Source organism: Setaria viridis, chromosome 3 (assembly GCF_005286985.2).
Source record: "Setaria viridis chromosome 3, Setaria_viridis_v4.0, whole genome shotgun sequence".
NCBI lineage: Eukaryota > Viridiplantae > Streptophyta > Magnoliopsida > Poales > Poaceae > Setaria > Setaria viridis.
Window position 1 is genome coordinate 34,614,750 of NC_048265.2, and position 20,404 is coordinate 34,635,153.

At 46.5% G+C, this 20,404-nt stretch overlaps 1 protein-coding gene across 1 annotated transcript; it reads right to left on the minus strand.

Moving 5' to 3' along the window:
- Positions 1-12,722: 12,722 nt before the first annotated feature.
- On the minus strand, positions 12,723-18,977 carry LOC117850330 (E3 ubiquitin-protein ligase RGLG3). The gene is made up of 12 exons (XM_034732156.2): positions 18,736-18,977; positions 18,006-18,518; positions 16,632-16,716; positions 16,413-16,553; positions 16,226-16,339; positions 15,919-16,016; positions 15,711-15,790; positions 14,604-14,709; positions 14,393-14,520; positions 14,090-14,294; positions 13,159-13,215; positions 12,723-13,066 (listed from the first exon to the last, which is right to left on the minus strand). The coding sequence occupies exons 1-12, from the start codon at positions 18,748-18,750 to the stop codon at positions 12,986-12,988; spliced, it is 1,623 nt and encodes a 540-aa protein (XP_034588047.1). The 5' UTR covers positions 18,751-18,977; the 3' UTR covers positions 12,723-12,985.
- Positions 18,978-20,404: the final 1,427 nt, after the last annotated feature.

Sequence of the window (20,404 nt, forward strand, 5' to 3'; positions counted from 1 at the left end):
TAGTTCGAGGGAGTAAAGTGAGCTTAAATTTTGATTAGGGTGTTAAGCGGACAAGGTGGATAAGTGAGCTTTAAAAAAAAACTTTTGGAGCTCAAATCACATGGGATTGCCCGCTGCAGCCAAGGGCACAGGCCGTCATTCAACTTTCGGCCCAGCCCTTGCAGGTGACAAAATTTCACCATTTGTGCCCCCCACTGGCCCAACAATAGTGCTCTGGCTCAGTCCATCGTCAGCCCATGAACAAGAAGGCACAAAACATTTCTTCATCTTACTACGCCGATGGCTCGAATTTGTGTTACTTTTATTTGACCTGTTGTTAATAACGAACCGAAGAAGACAAAGCAGTTCTTCCATCGACGTTTTGTTTCATCTGCCCTTGCGAGCGATCGGCGTCTCGGCGATGCACCAGGCGTTCAGCGCCGGCGGGCGGCCGCCACCCACGCGCTTGGCACGCTGCACGCCTGCACGGCTGCGGGCTGCACCTGGCCTCCCTGGTTCTCCAATTCAATCTTCGTCCATTTGCCTGCACAGGTCACGGCTGCTGCAACCTCCAGCCTGTGCTGAGTCACCGAGACGCCCCACATCCACGCCAGGTGCCAACCCGTTCAGTCCTAACCCGCCGGTCGCCTCACCGCCATTCACCCTCCGCCATTGCTCACCCCATCCTCCACCACCACCACCATCGCCACAAAGATCCACTGCCACCTCTGCCACCGCGGACACTGCCTCCACCGCCATCGCGGCTGCCAACGTCACCGAGGGTCGCTCACCAGATGGGGATTGGCAACCCCAACACCTGCCCCAACTAGGAGACCATCATGGTGCCTAATTCGTTCGACCTGAAGCGGGATGCCAGGAAGTGGGAGGGGACAGCTTTGGTCCCCTGAGCCTTACACCTCCCGCGTAGCGCCGGTACCCATGAGATTGAGGAGCTTTTGTGGGACAGGCTGCAGCTTCAATAGGGCGAGGTCGTCGTCACTGTCCACCAGCCGGAACCTTTCCTCGTCCGCTTCATCAACAGCGAGCAGTGCGCAGTAGCTCGCAGCCGCGGGCGTTTCCAAGGCCGCAGCTTCGACGTATGCCTACGGCCATGGCGCAGCCTGAGCCACGCGCTCGGACTGCGCATTTTCTTCCGGGTGCGACTCTACCTCAACGGCATTCCAGTACACACGTGCACGTCGAAGATCGTCGAGAGGATCATCAACACGCGATGCACCCTCCATTAAATTAACACGGATCTCATCTAGCCAACCGACACCAGGCACGTCGACCTCTAGGCTTGGATGGTGAATCCAAACAACATCCCCAAGCGTGTGTGGCTGATCTTCACTCACCGGCCTTCAGACAAGTTGTCTACGATCACCATCACCATGTCGCAGCCGGACCGCTGGCAACAGGGAGTTCGCTATGAAGTCTTCCTGCACATGGGCATGCTGGAGGACTATACGGTGGCAACATGCGACCTAGACTGTGCCATCAACAACCCCTCTAGCTTCAATCCAGTGCACCGGGGTCATGCCTGGCGCTATGGGGTGCCGGACGGCGCTCCCTCTGATGCTCGCTACAAGTTGCCCACACGGCTACCCCGGTCGCCACGGGAACCGGAGCAATGCGAGGAAGAAGATCGTGAGCGCGGCTGTGGCAATCGAGAGCATGGCCGCGGCGAGCATGATAGGAACGGCAAGCGCGACGACAGTGACTGATGTAACCGCGACGTAAGGCGGGGAGGCAAAGGCTCATGTTATGATAGGCCTTTCTGCTGGCCGCATCAGAGTGAGGATAACAACGACGACGACGGATATGATCATCCAGGACGAGGCCGCGAAAAGAACACCAAGCTTCATGACAGCCGCGGCCATGACATCATGCGCCACGACCGTACGCGGTCACCCAGGCGTTGGGAGGCTGAGTTCAGCGAGGGCAGCAAAGGACTGTTGCTACCCCCTCCCTGCCGCAACAACGCTGAAGCCGGCGCCCTTCAAAGCGAGCCTGGCCGCCTTTGCTCCTGCCTTGCCACGCCTGGATGAGCTCAAGAACATGGTGAACGCACAAGTCCAGGCACTCTTCAGTGCCCAAGCTATGGCGATCAGGAGCAGCATTCAGGCAATGGTTGAGTCCTAGGTGCGCCAAATCACAACGCTCACCTCGCCTATGCACTCAATGACCCAACAGGAAATCGGAACATACGGGGCTGATGACTACATCTCCAAGGCCTGCTCTCTAGCGGATAGAATCGGGCTTGCCGACAGACCGCTCCACTCGGAGGGGAATCAAGTTTGGTCTGCACCCATGGAGGAGCTGGTGCCTCTCTAGTGCGTCTTCGCTAGGCTCCATGCGACGCTACAGGGGGCGCTAACGATGCGTGACGTCGAGCTCGCGCTGGACAAGCTGCAGCTGCAAGGGCCAGAGTGCTTCGATGGACGGGCGGGATGCTGCAATGGAAGAGACGGTCGCTGTCTCCGCTGAAAAAGCTGCGGTGCCATCCGGCACCTCGCCACCTCAGACCCGCACGTTGGCTACTTGCAGACAGGCGGGCATGGAACGGCCTCCTGGACAGGGGCTGGCCGCGGCAACTCCTGCGCCTGTCCCAGCGGATTAGACCGTCGACGACCTCTTCGTTGCGCCGGCTCCGGTGATCTTTCAGCAGCTGCCGGAATGCCGTCAGCACCCGCACCCGCGCTGGACCTTTGACATGTCCTCGGTTCGCAGAAGCGCGCGGCAGGCCAAGAGGCCGGCTGTACTGGCTCTGGAGCACACCCAGCGCAACATGTGGCACAAATTGGGTGGCTTAGACAATGAGCTCTGGCCAATCAAGGAGATACTGCAGGACTACATCAACTCACACTAGTGGCCGCTGCTGGACCACATTATTGCAGCAATGATGGCCTTGTTTGATCTGGACGATGAAGGAGCGGAAAGGGTAAACGATGCACTCCTACAGCAAACTGGACAGGCCATCGACGACATCCAGAACGAGCACACCCTCCCTCAAGAATGATAGCTTCGGAACCTCAGCATAGTCGGAGAAGGACTCTCTCCATGTATCCCAGACATTCCTCGTACTATTTTTCATTTAGTCCTCCACATCCTGCTGGCTACGACCTTCGGCAAGTTGTTGGATCAGCCCTGCTGGCTTCGACCTTCAGGCTTATTGTACGCGACATCGACTAGGTCCTGCTTGCTTTGACCTTCGGACAACACACTTATCAGCGCATCAAATGTTAACCGCATATGCCGATCCTAGATATCCCAACATGCGTCTCACCATCGGCACATCTCGTCTACTTGAATACGCGACATCTCCGGGCAGCTCCAGCTCCGACTACCAGGACTGGTACATGATTCCCTGCAGCGCTTTACGGCAGTTTAAATGCATATAGACAATTTGTAACAACTCTACCTAAATTAAGTACTTGCACATCTAAACAAGTGATTAGTCACTAAGCAAAGAAGTGAATTGTCCATTTTAACCCTAAGAAGCTCTTGTTGGAGTTCGAAATAAAACTTGAGATTTTATATGCAAACTTAAATTTTTGCCCTAATAAGAGTTGTAAAAATTTTAATTTCAAACAACTTTTGTTAAAGGCACTTTGTCTAATTCGGAGTGGGAGGAAGTCAAAAATAGGAATCAAAACCGGAGTATTAAAGAACCCTATAAACCACCTATCCTGGAATTCAAGTTTTCCTCCAGCTTTGCAACCTGTTATCTCACGACTTCATATCTAAACTCAAGTCAGCCCCTTAATAAAAAGTTGTAGTCCCTCGAGTATGTTCCAACTTTGTTACACTGACCCAGGTCCAAATTGAATCCGAACCTGTTCAAAATCTTGGTCAAAGTTGGGTAAAACAGTCAACTCAGCCGCTGGGCGCTACAACAGTCTGGAAAACTGCTCAGAGTGCACCTCTTGGTGAGGGCGTTCCTCCAAATTTTTGAACTAAACTCAAGAAAAACCCTAAATAGAAGTTGAAGTACTCAGTTTTGAGAGCAACTCCTTCAATAACGCTTAAGTCTAATTCAACTCAAAAGCTCCCCTAAAATCGAGTCAAAGATAGCTAAACCCCTGAATTTCCACCTCGCCGGCTAAATTGACTAAGTCTGGATTTCCAGATTTTTGGCAAACTTTGGCTCGAGGTATCTCCAAATCCTTTCCAAATCTGAACAAATACCTTAAACCAAGTTTGAACTACACCCAGAGTTGAATAAGTTTGCTTAAAGGAGTTTTGAAAGTTTAGTTGAAAAATCTAGAGAAAGGAGCTCCCAAAACCGGTCGGGCTTACTGCCCGAAGTGACCTCGACGCCCGCGTGCCCAGGGCATGTTCGCCCGCGCGCCGCGCGCTGCGTGGCCGCCGGCCACCGGCAGCTTGCCAGCGCCCTATCCCTGGCGAGACAGCGATAGGGCGAGAGCCACGGCACCCAACCCGCGCCTACGATAGGACGGGGCGAACGCCAGGCTGGCCAACCGCCGGCCGCGCGCGTGCCTTCCCCCTACCGCGCATCTGCTCCGCCCAACCCGCGTGTCGCCCGCCCGCCGGAGAAGCCGCCACACCATCGACGTCCCGCGTCTCCGCCCGCTCGCCAAACCTAGGCCGTGGCCCTCCGCTTCGCCCGCCCGACAGACCAGAGGCACACGACACGCTCCGCCCGAGGCCAATCGCGGCAGGAGAGCGCCCGGAGCTCCGCCTCCCCAGCCCAATGGCGCCGCTGGCCAATGGCCACCTCACCCGCGCACCCGCCGCTCCCCGGCCTTATCCTCCCACCACCGGAGCCCCACCTCGACCCTCCATGCCACCGCTGCCCTATAAAAGGGTCACGCTCGCCGATAGCGCCACCCTTTGCCACCGCCCGCAACCGCACCTCTGCTTTCTCCTCTGCGTCGCCGCTAGGCTCCCGTGGAGCTCACACCTCTGCGCCACCCCGTGCTCTGACGACTTTTTCGCCCGCTTCGCCACCCCTCCGCGCACGTCTCCGAGCAGCCCGTGGCCTCCCCGACGCCGCCGGTGTGCCTGAACGCCGCCTGCACCGCCGCCCGCCAAGCTCTGTCGCCGCCGCCACGTTGTGACCCCCGCCGGCCATCTCCGTCACCCCAGTCCTGCCAAATCGAGCTCAGGTGAGCCCCTGAGCCTCTCCGGCAACTTGTTGCCTCATCCCCGTCGGCGAACTGCCGGGGATTTCCACGCCGCCGCGCGCGCGCCCCCGGGGACGACATTGCGTTTTCCCCATTCTTTCCAGGGGCCTGGGCGCAAAAACTCAGGGACCCCTGCATGTTTAACCCGTAGACGCAGGGGGTAGGATGCAAGTTTGCCTCGGCTTTTTAATTTAATAATAGGCAGAAAAAGGGTTAAACTTGGTAAATGCCTAGTAAATCGTAGAAAAATCATAAAAATGCCAAACCACTTTTGTTGGAATCCTTGCTCTGTCTAGTTCCTAATAAATAAATAGAAGAAAAGTGAGAAAAATGTAAAACTAACTCTGTGATGCTTGTTTCTATGTGTAGAAGCTCAGAAAAATGATTAGGGCTCTGGTCTAGAACTTAAAGTCACTGATTTAACTTTATTTTGGGAATCTAAGATTAAATCTTCATTTTTGCATAAGTTTTGATCCAGAGCTCAGAAAAATGTGAAACTAGTTGGGTTAAGTTTGTTTTGTTGTATAGTTTGCAAGAAAAATATAAGTTGTGGTGCAAATCAGAAAGAAAAACACCTTATTTGTTAAGCATGTTTAATTAGAAGGAAAATAGAGGAAATAGTTTTCCTTCTCCAAAAATCACGAAAAATTCACCAAAGTTCCTGTAACACACCCTTGACATACTGGTAAAATTTCATCCCCAGTTTCTCTGTAATTTTTGAGATAGAAAAAGTTAAGCTCATGCTACCTTTAATAATGAAATGCATGTAATTCATTTTTGAGTCACCCAATGGCTTCCAAAATTTTACAGTAACTCATTGTTGGTTTAAGTGAGGTGCTGTAAAATTCCCAGTACCTTTAGCTACTATTTGGTTATGAAATCATTTTTGGTTAATTAATCAACCTAAAAGAATAAAAGAAAAGCACAAATCTTAATACGCTAAATAAGTGTAAATTGGAAGAGGTACATAAAAACATTCAAAAGTAAGTAACTCTCCTAATGCACTTGAACCACCCAAACATGACCTTTCACTCTCTTTATGCAACTCTAAGTTGTAAGAAACTATATATGTACACAATCACCATCCAATTCGAACTCAAGTTTAAACCGACCACACTCGTTTGAAGTTAAAGAAAGTTAAGCCTTGTTGAAGTGAGTGTAGCTGTTGCAACTCCTTTTTCTTTAAGCCATGCCTTGCATCGTTGGGTACACACGCGAATACAACTAAACTCTTGCATGTGCATGTCGTATAGAAGCAAATCTCGCCGACGGAACCTACGAGCTCCACCCGGCATCGGAGGAAGACCCCTCTGTGGAGCTTCATCACTTGGAGGGCGAGCCCGAACCGGATCAGGACCCTGAGGAACCGCTGACTTTTCCTGAAGGCAAGCCCTGGTGCATGAATTCCCTGTTTTACTCTTATGCCAATTGTGATGCTTATGATTGTGCATTTACGTTTGTAGGAGTTGATTGAAACCATAGATGCATGAATTTAGTACCTTGATCTGAATACTAGTTGTTAAAGGTCGAGTAGTTGCAATGCTTAATAGGTTCTGGTAAAAGTCGAGTGATTTCCTGTCACTCGCGAGTTATAGGAGTTGAATGTTTTATTTATGTTGCAACTATAAGGACGACGGACAGGGTCGGGCTTATGTTTGATACTTGGTGGATTGCCCCATCTGTCTAAATGAAATTGATCTAAGGTCGAAACGTGTCGGCGTTCGTGATCAAGTGTTTGAAAGTACTAATCTCATACCTAGTATAGAATGGGGAAGCCTAGTACCTGATTGAACTGGGGCGTGGCATACCCTCCGGCTATCCTTGGAACGTCGTTCCCATGGTGCATCATGTGGATGCAAGTGCGGTCATAGTATGGCAGAGGCCGGGATTATGGAGCATTGCATGCCAAAGGCAGTTGGCCCTGACACGTGCCTAAGGGATCGATGGGGATGGCTGACAAATGAAGCGACCCCTCATGGTGCGTGGATGTTGTGAGATTAGGTTTGCCATGCATGGTTAATAAACTCGAATCGGTTCGTCTGCTTCTCATAGTTTGGGACTACTTGATCGCTATTCTGCACTGAGTAACGATGGAACATGATGATGATATTAATTTGATTCTTGTTCCTTAATTGCTTGGAAACTATGCTTGCTTAGTATAAGTTGCTAATCTAGACTGGATAAAGAACATAGAACTTGAGCTAAAATGTGGAAAGTAAGGACCTGTTTTAGATGTTGTTGGCAAAGCAAACCCAGAGCCAGAAAAGCCTTGCATGTCTAGGTCTTGGTAAAATAGTTTACCCGACGGGTCTGTCTTGCTGAGTGTTAGCTGCTCAGCCTTGTTGTGGCTTAACTTTTCAGGTGATGTTAATAGTTTGGCTGCTGGCACCACTTGGCCTACCCAGCTCCCTCCGGGCTGGACAGTCGAGTGGGATCCCTCCTCGAACGGTGAGGGCAGGGATTTTTGATGTCATGATCAGCTTCGTCATGATATCATGTATCGACGTTTAGCTTCCGCTTATTTTATTCAACTGTTCGAACCTTGCAAATTGCTTGAATTTTAGAAACTCTGATGTAATAATTTGTAGAACTAAGTTAATGTGATGGGAATGTTGTAATCTCTGTGCTACTCACCTTCGTGTGAGCGATGCTTCTCGATCCTGTGTAAGGATGAAATCCGACGGTCGACCAGGTTGACTTGCTTAAAGTGCATAATCGCGTGTCAGGCGACTTATATGCATTTTAGTCAAGTTAATTTTGGCGGTTCCGCCACACAATTTTGACACTATCAACTGGAACGTGCGAGGCCTTAACACGCACGTGAGATGCCTGGTTGTTCACGAAACACTCAAAGCAACGCCATGTCACATGGCTTGTCTGCAAGAAACTAACCTAAATCAAATTGACGCGGCCCTCGCTTCATTCCTAGGTGGCTACCGTATGACCAACTTCGCTTACAAACCGATGCAAGGCACCAAGGGGGCATCCTAATTCTTTGGGATGGTAATTTTGTTGACCTAAAAGACATTCAGATTGGGCATTTCTCAATTACTGCAACAGTGTCGGGCAAACTATGCAGCTCCAAGTTCAAATTAACGACCATATATGGACCATCTAGGATAGAAACCCGACATCAACACAAAATGGCTGATCATTGGTGACTTCAACCTCATTTACAAAGCCACGGACAAGAATAACAGAAGATTGAACCTTCAACTGATGCGTCGCTTCCTCAGTACTCTAGCTTTCTGTGGGCTAAAAGAAATACACCTTCAAAATCAAAAATTTACGTCAAGTAGTGAAAGGCGTCAACCAACGCTTTCACGCCTGGACCGCTTCTTCTACAACGAAGCCTGGGACATCGCATTTGACGATCACACGCTACACGCCCTTTCCTTTTCCCACTCCGATCACTGCCCACTTCTACTAGCAAGACTCTCAAGGCCGCAGAGGCCACACCCATTCAAATTTGAGAACTTCTGGACCAAATTACCATGCTTCCAAGAGACTGTGTAATAGGCATGGAACCTACCCATGAATCATACAGAGCCGTTCCACCGTCTAGACCACAAGTTGCACTCAACAGCCATGGTGCTTAGGAAGTGGAGCAATTCCATCATCTCGGACACGAAACTAAAACTTCAGATGGCAGAAGTGGTAATCCTACATCTCAATGCTGCGCAAGACATTAGATCTCTTTCACATGCAGAATTCGCCCTCAGAGCAAAACTGAAAAAACGCATTCTGGGGTGGGCGGTAATTGAAAGAGCAAGGAAACGACAATCATCACGTATCAAAAACCTTCAAGAGGGGGATGCAAATATAAAATACTTCCACCTTAAGGTCAATGCGCATAAAAGGAAGAACTTCATACAACGGCTGCGAACAGACACGAGTTGGGATCTCTCCCACCAAGACAAGCAAGACATCGTTCATGACCAAATTTCTAACATAATGACAACCCCAAAACAGTGCACATAGACCTGCGGTGGGTAAACTTAGATCCCCTTGTAGCAGACTTATCCGACTTGGACTGCCCGTTTGATGAAAATGAGATCCTGCACGCTATTAAACAGCTTCCGCATGATCGAGCATCAGGCCCGGATGGCTTCACGGGGCTTTTCTTCAAAACATGCTGGACCATCATTAAAGGAGATATAATGACAGCAGTGAATGCTTTCTACAACATCCGCTGCAACGACCTAAATCTACTCAACAAGGCAAACATCGTTCTAATTCCAAAAAAAAAAAGAAGGGGCAGAAAGCATCCTAGAGTACCGGCCAATCAGCCTCATCCAAGCGTTTGCAAAGATCATCACCAAAGTGCTAGCGCTAAGACTTGCCCTGCACATGCATGCAATTATCTCGCCCTGCCAGAGCGCCTTCATAAAAGGCAGAAGTATTCACAACAACTTCCTATACGTACGCAACATCGCTCGCTATTTTCATCGAAATGCGACACCAGCTCTACTAATGAAGTTAGACATCTCCAAAGCCTTTGACTCAGTACGTTGGGACTACCTCATCTCCCTTATGCACCACAGAGGCTTCCCAACTCGTTGGAGCCAATGGGTTACATCCATCCTAGCCACTTCAACATCAAAACTGCTACTCAACGGCTCGCCATTGCCACAAATTCAGCACGGTAGAGGTCTGAGACAGGGTGCGCTATCACCCATGCAGGTAGAGTCAACCTCACAAAATCAGTCCTCTCCTCACAGCCGATATACTTCCTAATGGCTCTCAAAGCAAATAATGAGGTGCTAGAAGATTTAGACAAACTCCATAAATGATTCCTTTGGGCGCGCGATCAACAACTAATAGGTGGCAAATGCAAAGTTAATTGGACAAGAAGCTGCCTCCCGAAACAGCATGGGGGACTCGGCATCCCAAACCTAGAGAAGTTCACCGGAGCTCTCCGCCTGAGGTGGCTATGGCACGAGTGGACATCACCGGACAAACCTTGGTCCAATACGGAAATCCTGTGCGACGAGACGGATATGCAACTATTTGCTGCTTGCACGGTCATCACCCTCGGCAACGGCAAAAAGACCAGCTTCTGGAACTTTGGCTAGTTGCAGGGCCAGCGACCAAAAGACATCGCGCCACTCCTCTTTGCCATTTCAAGGAAAAAGAACAGGACGGTTCACGACGTCATCAATAATAATAACTGGATCTGAGATCTCAACATCAATGGTAATATCTACAACTCACATTTAGCTTCAGTCGCCCTGCTATGGAACAAGGTCAGACAAACGGAGCTATAGCCACGAACCGAGGACACTATCATTTGGAAACTAACCAAATCAGGAGTGTACACAACTGCATTGGCATATAAAGCACAGTTTCTAAGCTGCACCGAAACACCAAATCTCTCCTCCATCTGGAAGACATGGGCGCCACCAAAATGTAAATTCTTTGAGTGGCTAATTACACAAAACCACGTGTGATCCGCGGATAGAATGGCTAAAAGCAGATGGTTGCACAACGCCACTTGCACCCTCTGCAGATGGACCATGGAGACTAACCACCACATCTTAGCTGAGTGTAGATAGACAAAGAGAATTTGGGATCTAACAGCGCTATGGATAGCGCAGCCAAACCTGAGGCCAACTGCGTGGCGGCCCTTAGCTAACACCCTGGAATGGTGGGAAAATATAACTATGACACCGGACTCCCCCCTAAAGCTCTGAGAAGCCTGACACTACTCATCATGTGGGAGATTTGGAAGGAACGGAACGCGCGCGTTTTCAGTAGACAAGAGAGCTCACCGATGATGCTTATGGCGAAATCAAAGAGGAGGCGTCAGCATGGTTAGTGGCGGGGCTAAATACCTAGAGTTAATCCTAACGCGAGAGTAGTCCTTATCTTTTCTCACGGCACGCCGTGTTTTTCTTTTGTTCTATTTCCTGTAAACTTCTACTCTATCAATGAAATAGGCACACTCTCGTGCCCATTCGTTCAAATACCATTGCCTGAGAGAGTTGCAGGCACATATGTTTCTTGTTGATATTGAAAGGTAGTCTTGCTTCCAGATGCTGTCAAGGTACAGGGTGCTACTTTGTCATTATTCACAAATTGGAGATGGCACAGGGAAAATTCCAAAGTCAAAATGGTGCACAGCCAAGATGACATGGTACACATTTTGTATACAGACGTTAAAGTTTTAAGTCAAATTACTGCACGGGTAGGCAAGAAAGTTAATTTCAAGATCATACAGATTGTTACCATTATATTGGCTGAACGGGTTGCAAGTTTGTCGCCTTCACTTGGATCCGACCTTGAGTCAACTGACAAATTTTCTTGCTCATTTCGGTCAGCACTGTGACCTGCCAATGTTCAACAGGTACTGAAAGACTTGAGCATTATACTTAAATTGGAGATGTTCCTATATGCAATATTGTTTTCATTAATTAATGAGTGCTCAAAGTCACCGCGAATGGCATGCATTGTTTTACTCCAGTAGTGGTCTCAACACTTGATTCTGACTAAAATATCTAGCTTTTTGTCAATTTATTTTAATGATTTGAATTAAAATGAAGATTCACATCCATTTTTGTTACGAGGAAAGATTCTACATTACATAATCAGGTCTTGATCTTTACTTCATCTTTTTTCCTGTGTGTTTTTGGAGCATCTTAACTTCGCTTCTTGTTGTTTTTGTAGTGAACTTCCTTTCAGGTGATGAGGTCTATGCAAAAGTCGTACGTGCAAGAGGAAGGCATGGAAGACAAAAGACTCTCTAAACACTCTAATATCTCATTGATTCGAACGCCTGCCTGTACTGCTCATAATGATATTTAGCTCGCTCAGCCACTTGCTACGCTGTTGAGTGTACATTGTCAAATTCTGCGGTTGCATTCTTTCCATAAGCTCCACCGAAGGCGCGACGCTGATCCATGTGGAATAACTTCGTCGTTGCTTCCCACAAATCTGCAACGATGTTGAAGTTTGAAGGATGTCCTTGTATGTAAATCCAAAAGGGAGACGAATTCCTCAACTTGGATGGTGGTCGTGATTTTATTTTGGTGGTTATGAACCCTATAGCCAAAATTTGCCCTTCGTGCCATTCCCAAGAGTTCGGTCACGATAGGGTATGGAGGCGCTAAAGAGGAAACGGCCTGCCCGTGTTGCACGGGCCTACGTACCGATCCAAGGCTTTTCTTGCTCGGCCCATTCTTGCCATAGCCAGGCCTCCGACGTTCAGTCCATGATGGGCGTTCAGGCAGGCTGTAGTGTACGTGCAAGGTGGAGACGGTGGCCGGCGCCTTGTCATCGACTCATCGGCGCGGCGGCGAACAAGCACTCAAGCAGGAAGACAACCAAGACCGCGGTGAGCGTGCAGCAGTAGGCTCACCAGCTCTCAAGCATCTGGTTCCCAACACTCAGCAGCCAGCACAGCTACGATGCTTGTTAGGCTACTTATTATGATGACAGCACACATTTGTTCATACTTAAGGGTAGTATATAATTGGACTTTTACCTACTTGCTACAAAGATTCATTTGCACAAAGGGGAAACGAACAATAAGGGCAGTGTCAGCCAAAATCCAGAATCCCAGAAGAAATCACTGCACCACACGCCCGCACGCCTAACTGCACAATAAAATGGCAGCACATCATGGTAAAAGCTGCAACATGTAGCTCACCAGCGTACAATATTTTTTTTTAGATAAAGGAGGTAACTCTGACCTACAATCAAACAGAATTGAAACAGGATACGAGCAAAGGACTATTATTCTCCATTTTTATACAGCTGATTTATTAAATTAAATACACCCTACATCATTAATAGTCTAATGAGAATTCTATTTCATTGGATTCTACTTCCTGATTGAGAGCGCTTCAGTTATATCCTGACTAGTACAATTTTACTCTCGTATCAATGGGCCTTCGACAGATGGGGCAATCTGCGACTTGTGGTCCACATTCCGAACATGTCTGTACCAAGGGAAAGGAAAATTCAGTTAAACCATGTAAAAAAATTATGCATGAAGGAGAACACCTGTCCACTGTATTGTTGTAGGTTTCACCTGGTGACCACAACCAAATGCCATGTCCCGGGGTTTGGAAAGGCAAACTGGGCACATCTACAGATAGTGAGACCAAGAATTTGTAATCAGATATTAGTTAAATCACAATAAGTCGTATGCACGCTATAATTGAAGATGAAAGTTTACATGGTCCCTTACTTACCACTCATTATATCACTAACATGTGAGTCCTTAAGAAAATGGGTTAAATTCCAGTGGTATAGGAGAAATTTATCCAAGAATGAAATCATAGGAAGTGCATAAGCAACAGAAGAGTTACATGTTCCATAGATTTGTATACAGCAAGTAAAACAATGTATAAAATAAAACCATAAATGAATTTATAGAGGAACGAAACCTAGAAAATACATAAGTGCTGCAAGAGTTGTGTGTTTCCAAGATTTCTTATGGAAAGTAAAAAAGAAGTGTGAACTAAAACCATCAAGGACCATCAGGGGGATAGCACCTTTTGTAAAGTTGATGCAAGATTGAACCAACTCGTAAGACATGAGTTCAGAGTGCTTTATGATAGGTTAACATTTCCAAAGGTGAGCAAGGAATCAGAAACATTTTACTTCATCATCAGAGGCTGAACCTTAAATTTTACTTTAGTTGAACAAACAACAGTCCCGACTCATAAATTTCGTCAAAACTATTTGACTCACTTACTAACCAGACAAACATATTGATCTAATAATTTGCACTATGTTCTTCATGCTGCGCTCCACTGTAACCCTAGATTCAAATTTTTCATTATTGAACAAAAATCATTCATCAAGTTAATTATTCTAGTTTCTATAAAACTAATTGGAAAATTCAAATACTATGGAAACACTTTCTCATGTTTCACCAGTAAGAATGCCCATTTTCCACTTTTCTCAATTACCAAATTGTATTCTACAAAGTAGAAGGATAGAAGAATTTATCATACTTGAGGTTCTGGAACTCTAGTTTCGACAGCTGGTGGGGATGTCACTGATGCTGTGATAGTTGAATCTACAGTTGGCTCCTCTCTAGGACGTGAAGGCACGCTTCGATAGCTATTTGCCCGAGATGGTGCTGCTCTTGAAACAGTGCTATAACTTGCGAAGGGTGGAGGAAGTGGAACCCGCTCAGGCGATTTTGCAAGTCGACGTCTGGTTAGAAAAACAAAGATAAAAAGAATGAATTAGGTCAACAAGGACCAAGCAACAAATATGTATATGTAAATGGTCTTGCTTTCGTTTCTCCATACCCTAAAAGTCCAAGCTCTAATGTTGCCTTGTACTGCAATGGAATTTCCATGAGTGCTGAAAGGGCAAACTCCGTTTCCTTTTTGCTTTGACTTATCTTCTTTGACATGATCGCAGTGAAGTTCACAAACTATGAGAGCAAGTGTCAAAATTACTATTAGTTATTTTTCTTAATAAGCCCAAAAAAAATGCTCCTGTAGTTCTTGCACCTACCTGGAAATTGTCAAAAGACCTAGCCGGTATGTTGTCATCAAATTCCTTCATCATGTCCCATGGACCATCTCCAACTCCAACCAGAATTATAGACAAGGGAAATTCACTATAACAAAAGAAAGGAACACACTAATATGAGATGTTGAAGCAATGCTATTTTATGAGTGTTCTGGTATATAAAATACTATATCATAAATTCATCACTTCTTCAATGCAATGACATGCAGCGCTCCAGCACATTCGAGAAAAAAAATATAGTATAAATTTATCATGTTTTTTGTGCTGCTTGTGCAAAGGAAAGGTCAGCCTTCCATCAAATTTCCTAATCCTTATAAACCTTGGAATCTAATATATTACACCTTTCTTGTGGCATTGTGACAACTCCAACATGGTATAACTCTACAACAACAATGCCTTTTAATCAAGCAAGTTGGTGTAGGCTAGAGATGAAACCCATTAATCTATAGTCAACTTCATATATTTTTGACATCCTATAAGTGACCCCAAGAAATGTTGACTAACACCATAAAAAAGCTGATTAAATCCTTAAGAAAATTTACTACTGTTTCTCGGAAGTCAGGAGCATTTTTTTTAGGTAAATACAGTAGGGGAGGCCCCTACTGTGTTAAATATATTAAAATAGTGTTGAAAAACTGTAACAGAAAGAAAGAAAAGAGGTTAGAACAGATCTACCGAGCAAGTGAGTTAGTTAGCGTAAGGAGTCTATCCAAGCTAGAAAAGGAGCTCTTTTATCGCTCTTGAATCTGTGAGCCTGCAGAGTAGCATCTTCTACAAGTTGATGCTTCCAAGAAGAGAGGCTTGGCTGCTTATTTTCAAAGATAAGGTTGTTTCTTTGTTTTCAAGTCAGGAGCATTTTAGCATCATAACCTATAGACATAACCAGAGTTAGATGCTCCAGGACTAAGAAATCACAATAATATGTTAATTTAATTATAAAACACTTCCATGTAAATATATGTATTCTGTAACCTTCTCATTGGCATAACAACTGAAGCACTACCTTATGCATTCTAGTCTTCTGTTCTCAAGCATTACCAAAACATAAAACCCAGGTACATAGCTCATTGGCATAAATTATTTCATTACCTGGCTTGTACAATAGCATCAACTGTCATTTGCTCCTGGGTACTTAACTGACCAAATTCGGTATCTACACTTCGTGTGACCTGTACAATTATACCTTCAGACACTGACATAGTAATAGAAAATTTTGTTTCATTTGTTTCCTCGTTCACAACAAGGAAAAAATTTGAATAGAAATATTAGTGAAAAAAGGGAGTGGACCAGGGCCTACCTGCCCATCAGCGATAATTACTAAAACATGGTATTGGCCGCCACTTTGCTCCACAATGGTTGTGGCCATTTCAATTATTGGGGCGAATGATGTAGGACCTTGAAAAATGCCAAAAATTGCATGTTGGAGAATCAATCCTAATTACAGAAGAGCCCAAATTTGATGCGAGAAGTAATCCAAGTAATACAAATCAAGGCTGTGAGGGTCCCAAGGGACTACACACAACTGTTCCCAGATTTCAAATTATATCCATGAATTTACCATTAAATATTTCCAAATAATAAGAACTAAACTGAATTTTTCATACCAGAAAGGCGAAGGTGAGGAACAATTTCTCTGTATCGAGCTAAAGCTTCCTGAAAACCATTGCATGGTCTTTCGTCAGGATAGAAAGCAAATACATCTTGGTCATGCGTAGATGCTGCATTATTGAAACCAGAACTATTAGACGTGTATAATTCCACCATATCCTAGTAAAAGTAGCAGCACATTACCATCTCCAAAACCATAACAAGGAATTAAATTATCCTCGTCAAAAGCTGATAAGGTCTGCCCAATGATGGATATTGCCTGTTCATAAGGATTTGGGGTTTCACCAATATGATGCAGGCTCATGCCATTGAACGAATTCTTTCCTGCAAATGAAAATAGTTAGGCATCAAGATTCAAGAACAAATGTTTTCTTTCTTTGCAGATAAATTCACACAAACTACCTGTCCATTCATTACTCTTTGTGAAATCGATTCCTATGATTAAATTGGAAGACTCAAGACCAGCTTGTGCTAATGCTTCGATAACCTGTATTTTTAGTACAACATGTTAGCTTGAGCTATAGAGAATTAGAGAGCTATGCTTCACTGTGTTCAAGATGACTCTGTATGCACAACTGCACATCGCTTATGTATACAGTGCTGTAAATGGATGACATAGTAGAACACATGGGCATGGACTTGGCCAGTTACATTGCACATCGATATGGTCTCCAAAACACAACGCTGACTACAGATTTCTGTTGTGATGTTTCTATGAAACATAGTAAAATTATACAACTATGAGACTACTTTTCAAGACCAATTTACTCACTATTTTTCAACTATTCAAACTCGACACATGAAAGTAATTTGCAATGAAGTTTTCAGATCGGGCAGACGCAGCCAACCGAAAAATATAATATTAGTGACTAGAGGGAGCATAAATATTCCTGCGCTTGCCAAAATACATTGCTACAGTGTCACATTGGACAATTTTACCACCGCGATTTCAACACCTCTAGAAAAATTCTACCGTGCTGTTGTTGCAGTACAGCATTCAGGGCCTAGAAGCTTCTCTCATCAAGATTGGGCACCCTCATCCTCTCCAGTGTCGACCGTAACGAAGAAAGCAGCACTACAGATCAATTGCTCAAAATGGTGCACACCTTAAGGTTAATTATAGCACAGCAATAACCTCCTACTAGTGGAAAATTCATGTTTCACAATGGAAAATCATTAAGACTTTCACAACATCCAAGTCTGACTATTCATGTCTAAGGTTAGACATTATAAGTCCATTTTATAAGCTCAATTGCTCAAAGTGCTTAGAAATACTTGTGAAAATATCCATTGAAACTTTTGCATACTATAGTATGTTCAAATACAAGCACCACCAGAAACTTGAAAACAAATACTTTCTCTAAATAGTCGTATCCTAATATAGCATTTCCTGCTTGCAAGTTTCTTCTCTGCATAGCTCTGAACTTCAACCCATTCCACTCTTTGTGTAATCCGTCAGTGTAAAAAGAAAAGTTACAGACGTGGATTGTGTCAACTATCTTATCAAATAAGGTATTACTAAAATAATCAGAATCTTCCTCCAGACTTCACCATAAAAGGTCATTATCATCAATTAAACAGTAAAAAGAACACATGTCAGATTTTACAACCCACTTCAAAACCGGAGCTTCCATCCAATACCAACGAATTAAGTTTCAAATCCATATTCATTTGAAGCATCATATAGTTTGTCAGTTGAAATTAGCCAAACATTCGAATTCTAATCCCCTCTATATTCAACATTTGAGCCATAGGAAACATAACACATGCATATACCTCATCGAAGGAGCGGTACTGGTCAACAATCTTGGAGTACTTCCTCTCCAGCCTCGGCCGCTTACCCCCAGCTGCGGCCGCCCTCGCTGGCACCGCCCGCGTCTCCCTCAGCGGAGGCGCTGACACGGAATGCGCATGAGCCGCCGCCAGCGGCGGACGCGAGTAGGCACTCGAAGACACCACTACGTCCTCAGCCGGCGGCGGCGCGCTCGCCCGCCGCCGGAAGCTCGAGGACGAGGAGTACTCATCCGCCACGGGAGCTGAGGGCGGGTACGGAGGCGGCGGCGGGTCCCACAGCTGCTGCAGCGGCGCCGACGCCGGCTCGTAGGGGTCGCGGAGCGGCGAGGCTGGCGGCGACCTGCGCCGCGCTACCGCCGCCGCCGCCGGCTCTTGCTGCGCGTCGTCCTGCTGCTCGGCTGGTCCAACGAGGAGGCTGCCGACAATCCGGGTGGCCGTCTGCAGGACAAGGAAGAGCACCCACAGCAGGAAGGTGCCGATCTTGCCGACCACCGCCTAGCGATTCCGCGACAGGAAGCAAAAACCGCGCGGTCAGAGCCAAATCAAAAAAAATCTTCCGGCAGCAAGAACTGAAAAATCAAAGCTCAGCTCATCTCAGCTCAGCTCCCAAGAGAGCGAGAACCAGTCGGAGCCCAGCTTCCAAGAACAGGAGCCGTGTCTTGCAGCGCTCTGTTGGGGAATGAAGGGAGCCAAGCGCCTAGCTAATGCTTACCAAGAAGCCGCTCATGCCGAGGAGGAGGAAGAAGAGGCCGTTAGCTCAGATTGGGGGGACTGACCGCCGAGTTGGGGGACTTGGGAATGAGGGCGGTGGTGGTGGCGGCGGTGGTGCGGGGCTGGGACGCGTTGTCAGAGCGGTGGACTTGACGAGGCGGCCGAGGAAGAGGACGACGAGACTCAAATCTGTGAGCCCGTGAATGAAGAGTAGGGAGCGACGGTTGTTGCTTTCGGGTGCAGCTACTTTTGTCTTGCCAGCGGGCTTGCGTGCACTCATGGTTCGCACCATGTGACCGCACCCCCCGTTCACTTGCCCACTCCCACCCCGCATCCCTCCTTCCACCAAAATCTTCCTTCCCTCGCTGACCCGGGACAGGGATACAAGGCGGGAAGATTTGGGCGAGCCTGGGAGATGGCGCCATCCTGAGGATAAACGCATAAGAGGTTAGGATTATCACTCCATTCCCGCACCACTCCCTTCACTCCCCTTCATTTTCCAGGTGCGCCTTCTCCTCTCCCTCCCCTTCTTCGACCTCGGTTCGCCATCAGGTCGAGGTCCTCCGGCACCCTACTCTTGGTCCTTCGGTGGTGTGACAGTACATCTGTGCCTCCTCTAACGATACTTCCTCCCCTCTCCCATCTAGATGTGCGCTGATATGTTGATTCATCAGTTTTTGTTTGCCGACGAGTAACCCTACCTTCTTATATTCTCATATCTGTGCGGTGCTTCTGTTCGTGTGCATATGGATCTATATTTTCGTGATATGGATATATGTTTATTCAAACATGTGGATTGGATTTATCGATTTATGTGGTCAGGGGATGATGCGAAAATAAAAAAAATATGAGGCCAACCTTTACTGTACCACAATTTCTTTGATCATACTACACCTTGCAATTGAATCATATTTTCATTTTATTATAAGGCATAATGGCTTGGTATGTTGTCTACCGAGGTAGAAAGCCTGGGCGTATGCAAATTGGATCACATGCCATCAACAGGTGACTGGTTATCCAAACTGTTGCTACAAGAGTTTCACTTCCAAAAAAGAGGCAACTGCATTTTTTTCTTGAGTTCATTGATGATGCAGATGTCCAAGTTCCTGTTTTGGGTGCACAAATGGCGGTCAGCACAACACCATGACTCCGTATCATCATTGTGGTGGAGCTTTTTATTATTCTGGGGATGCTTGTAGTAATTAGTTTCTTTTGGAAATAATTTAGGCTAAACATAACACTTTATTTGCTCATGCTACTCAACATTGGTGGTAACCTCACCAAAATGGTCCTAGGGTGTTCTGAACATCTGCCATTCATCCTACCAAACAAGACCTCTTGTGCCAACTCATACACGAAAACAATCCATCCAATTTAACCAAACAGCAGCTTGGCTCATTCAGAACGACGGCAATGTGCAACCAAACTAACACAAGTGCATCAGGCCATCCCACCTTCTACTAGCTGGTACCACCCCTCCATCTTATATGTCTCACCCCTTTGCAACCAATCACACCCTCAGGTCAGTAATAACGTGCGAGTTGTTGCTAAACGCTGCCTGGCTTGCTGCGTAAATGCTGGGAAACGGATTTTCTAGGTGACTGCCTGGTATCACGAAAACTTGAGCCAAAATAAGAAAACACTACATACTTACTCTGTCCAAGACCTCA

Coding starts and splice junctions, on each gene's coding strand:
- LOC117850330 (XM_034732156.2), bottom strand. Junction 16,554..16,631: donor AAAGAGTAATGAATGGACAG/GTAGTTTGTGTG, acceptor TTTCATTTGCAG/GAAAGAATTCGTTCAATGGC. Junction 15,791..15,918: donor TAATTATCGCTGATGGGCAG/GTAGGCCCTGGT, acceptor ATAATTGTACAG/GTCACACGAAGTGTAGATAC.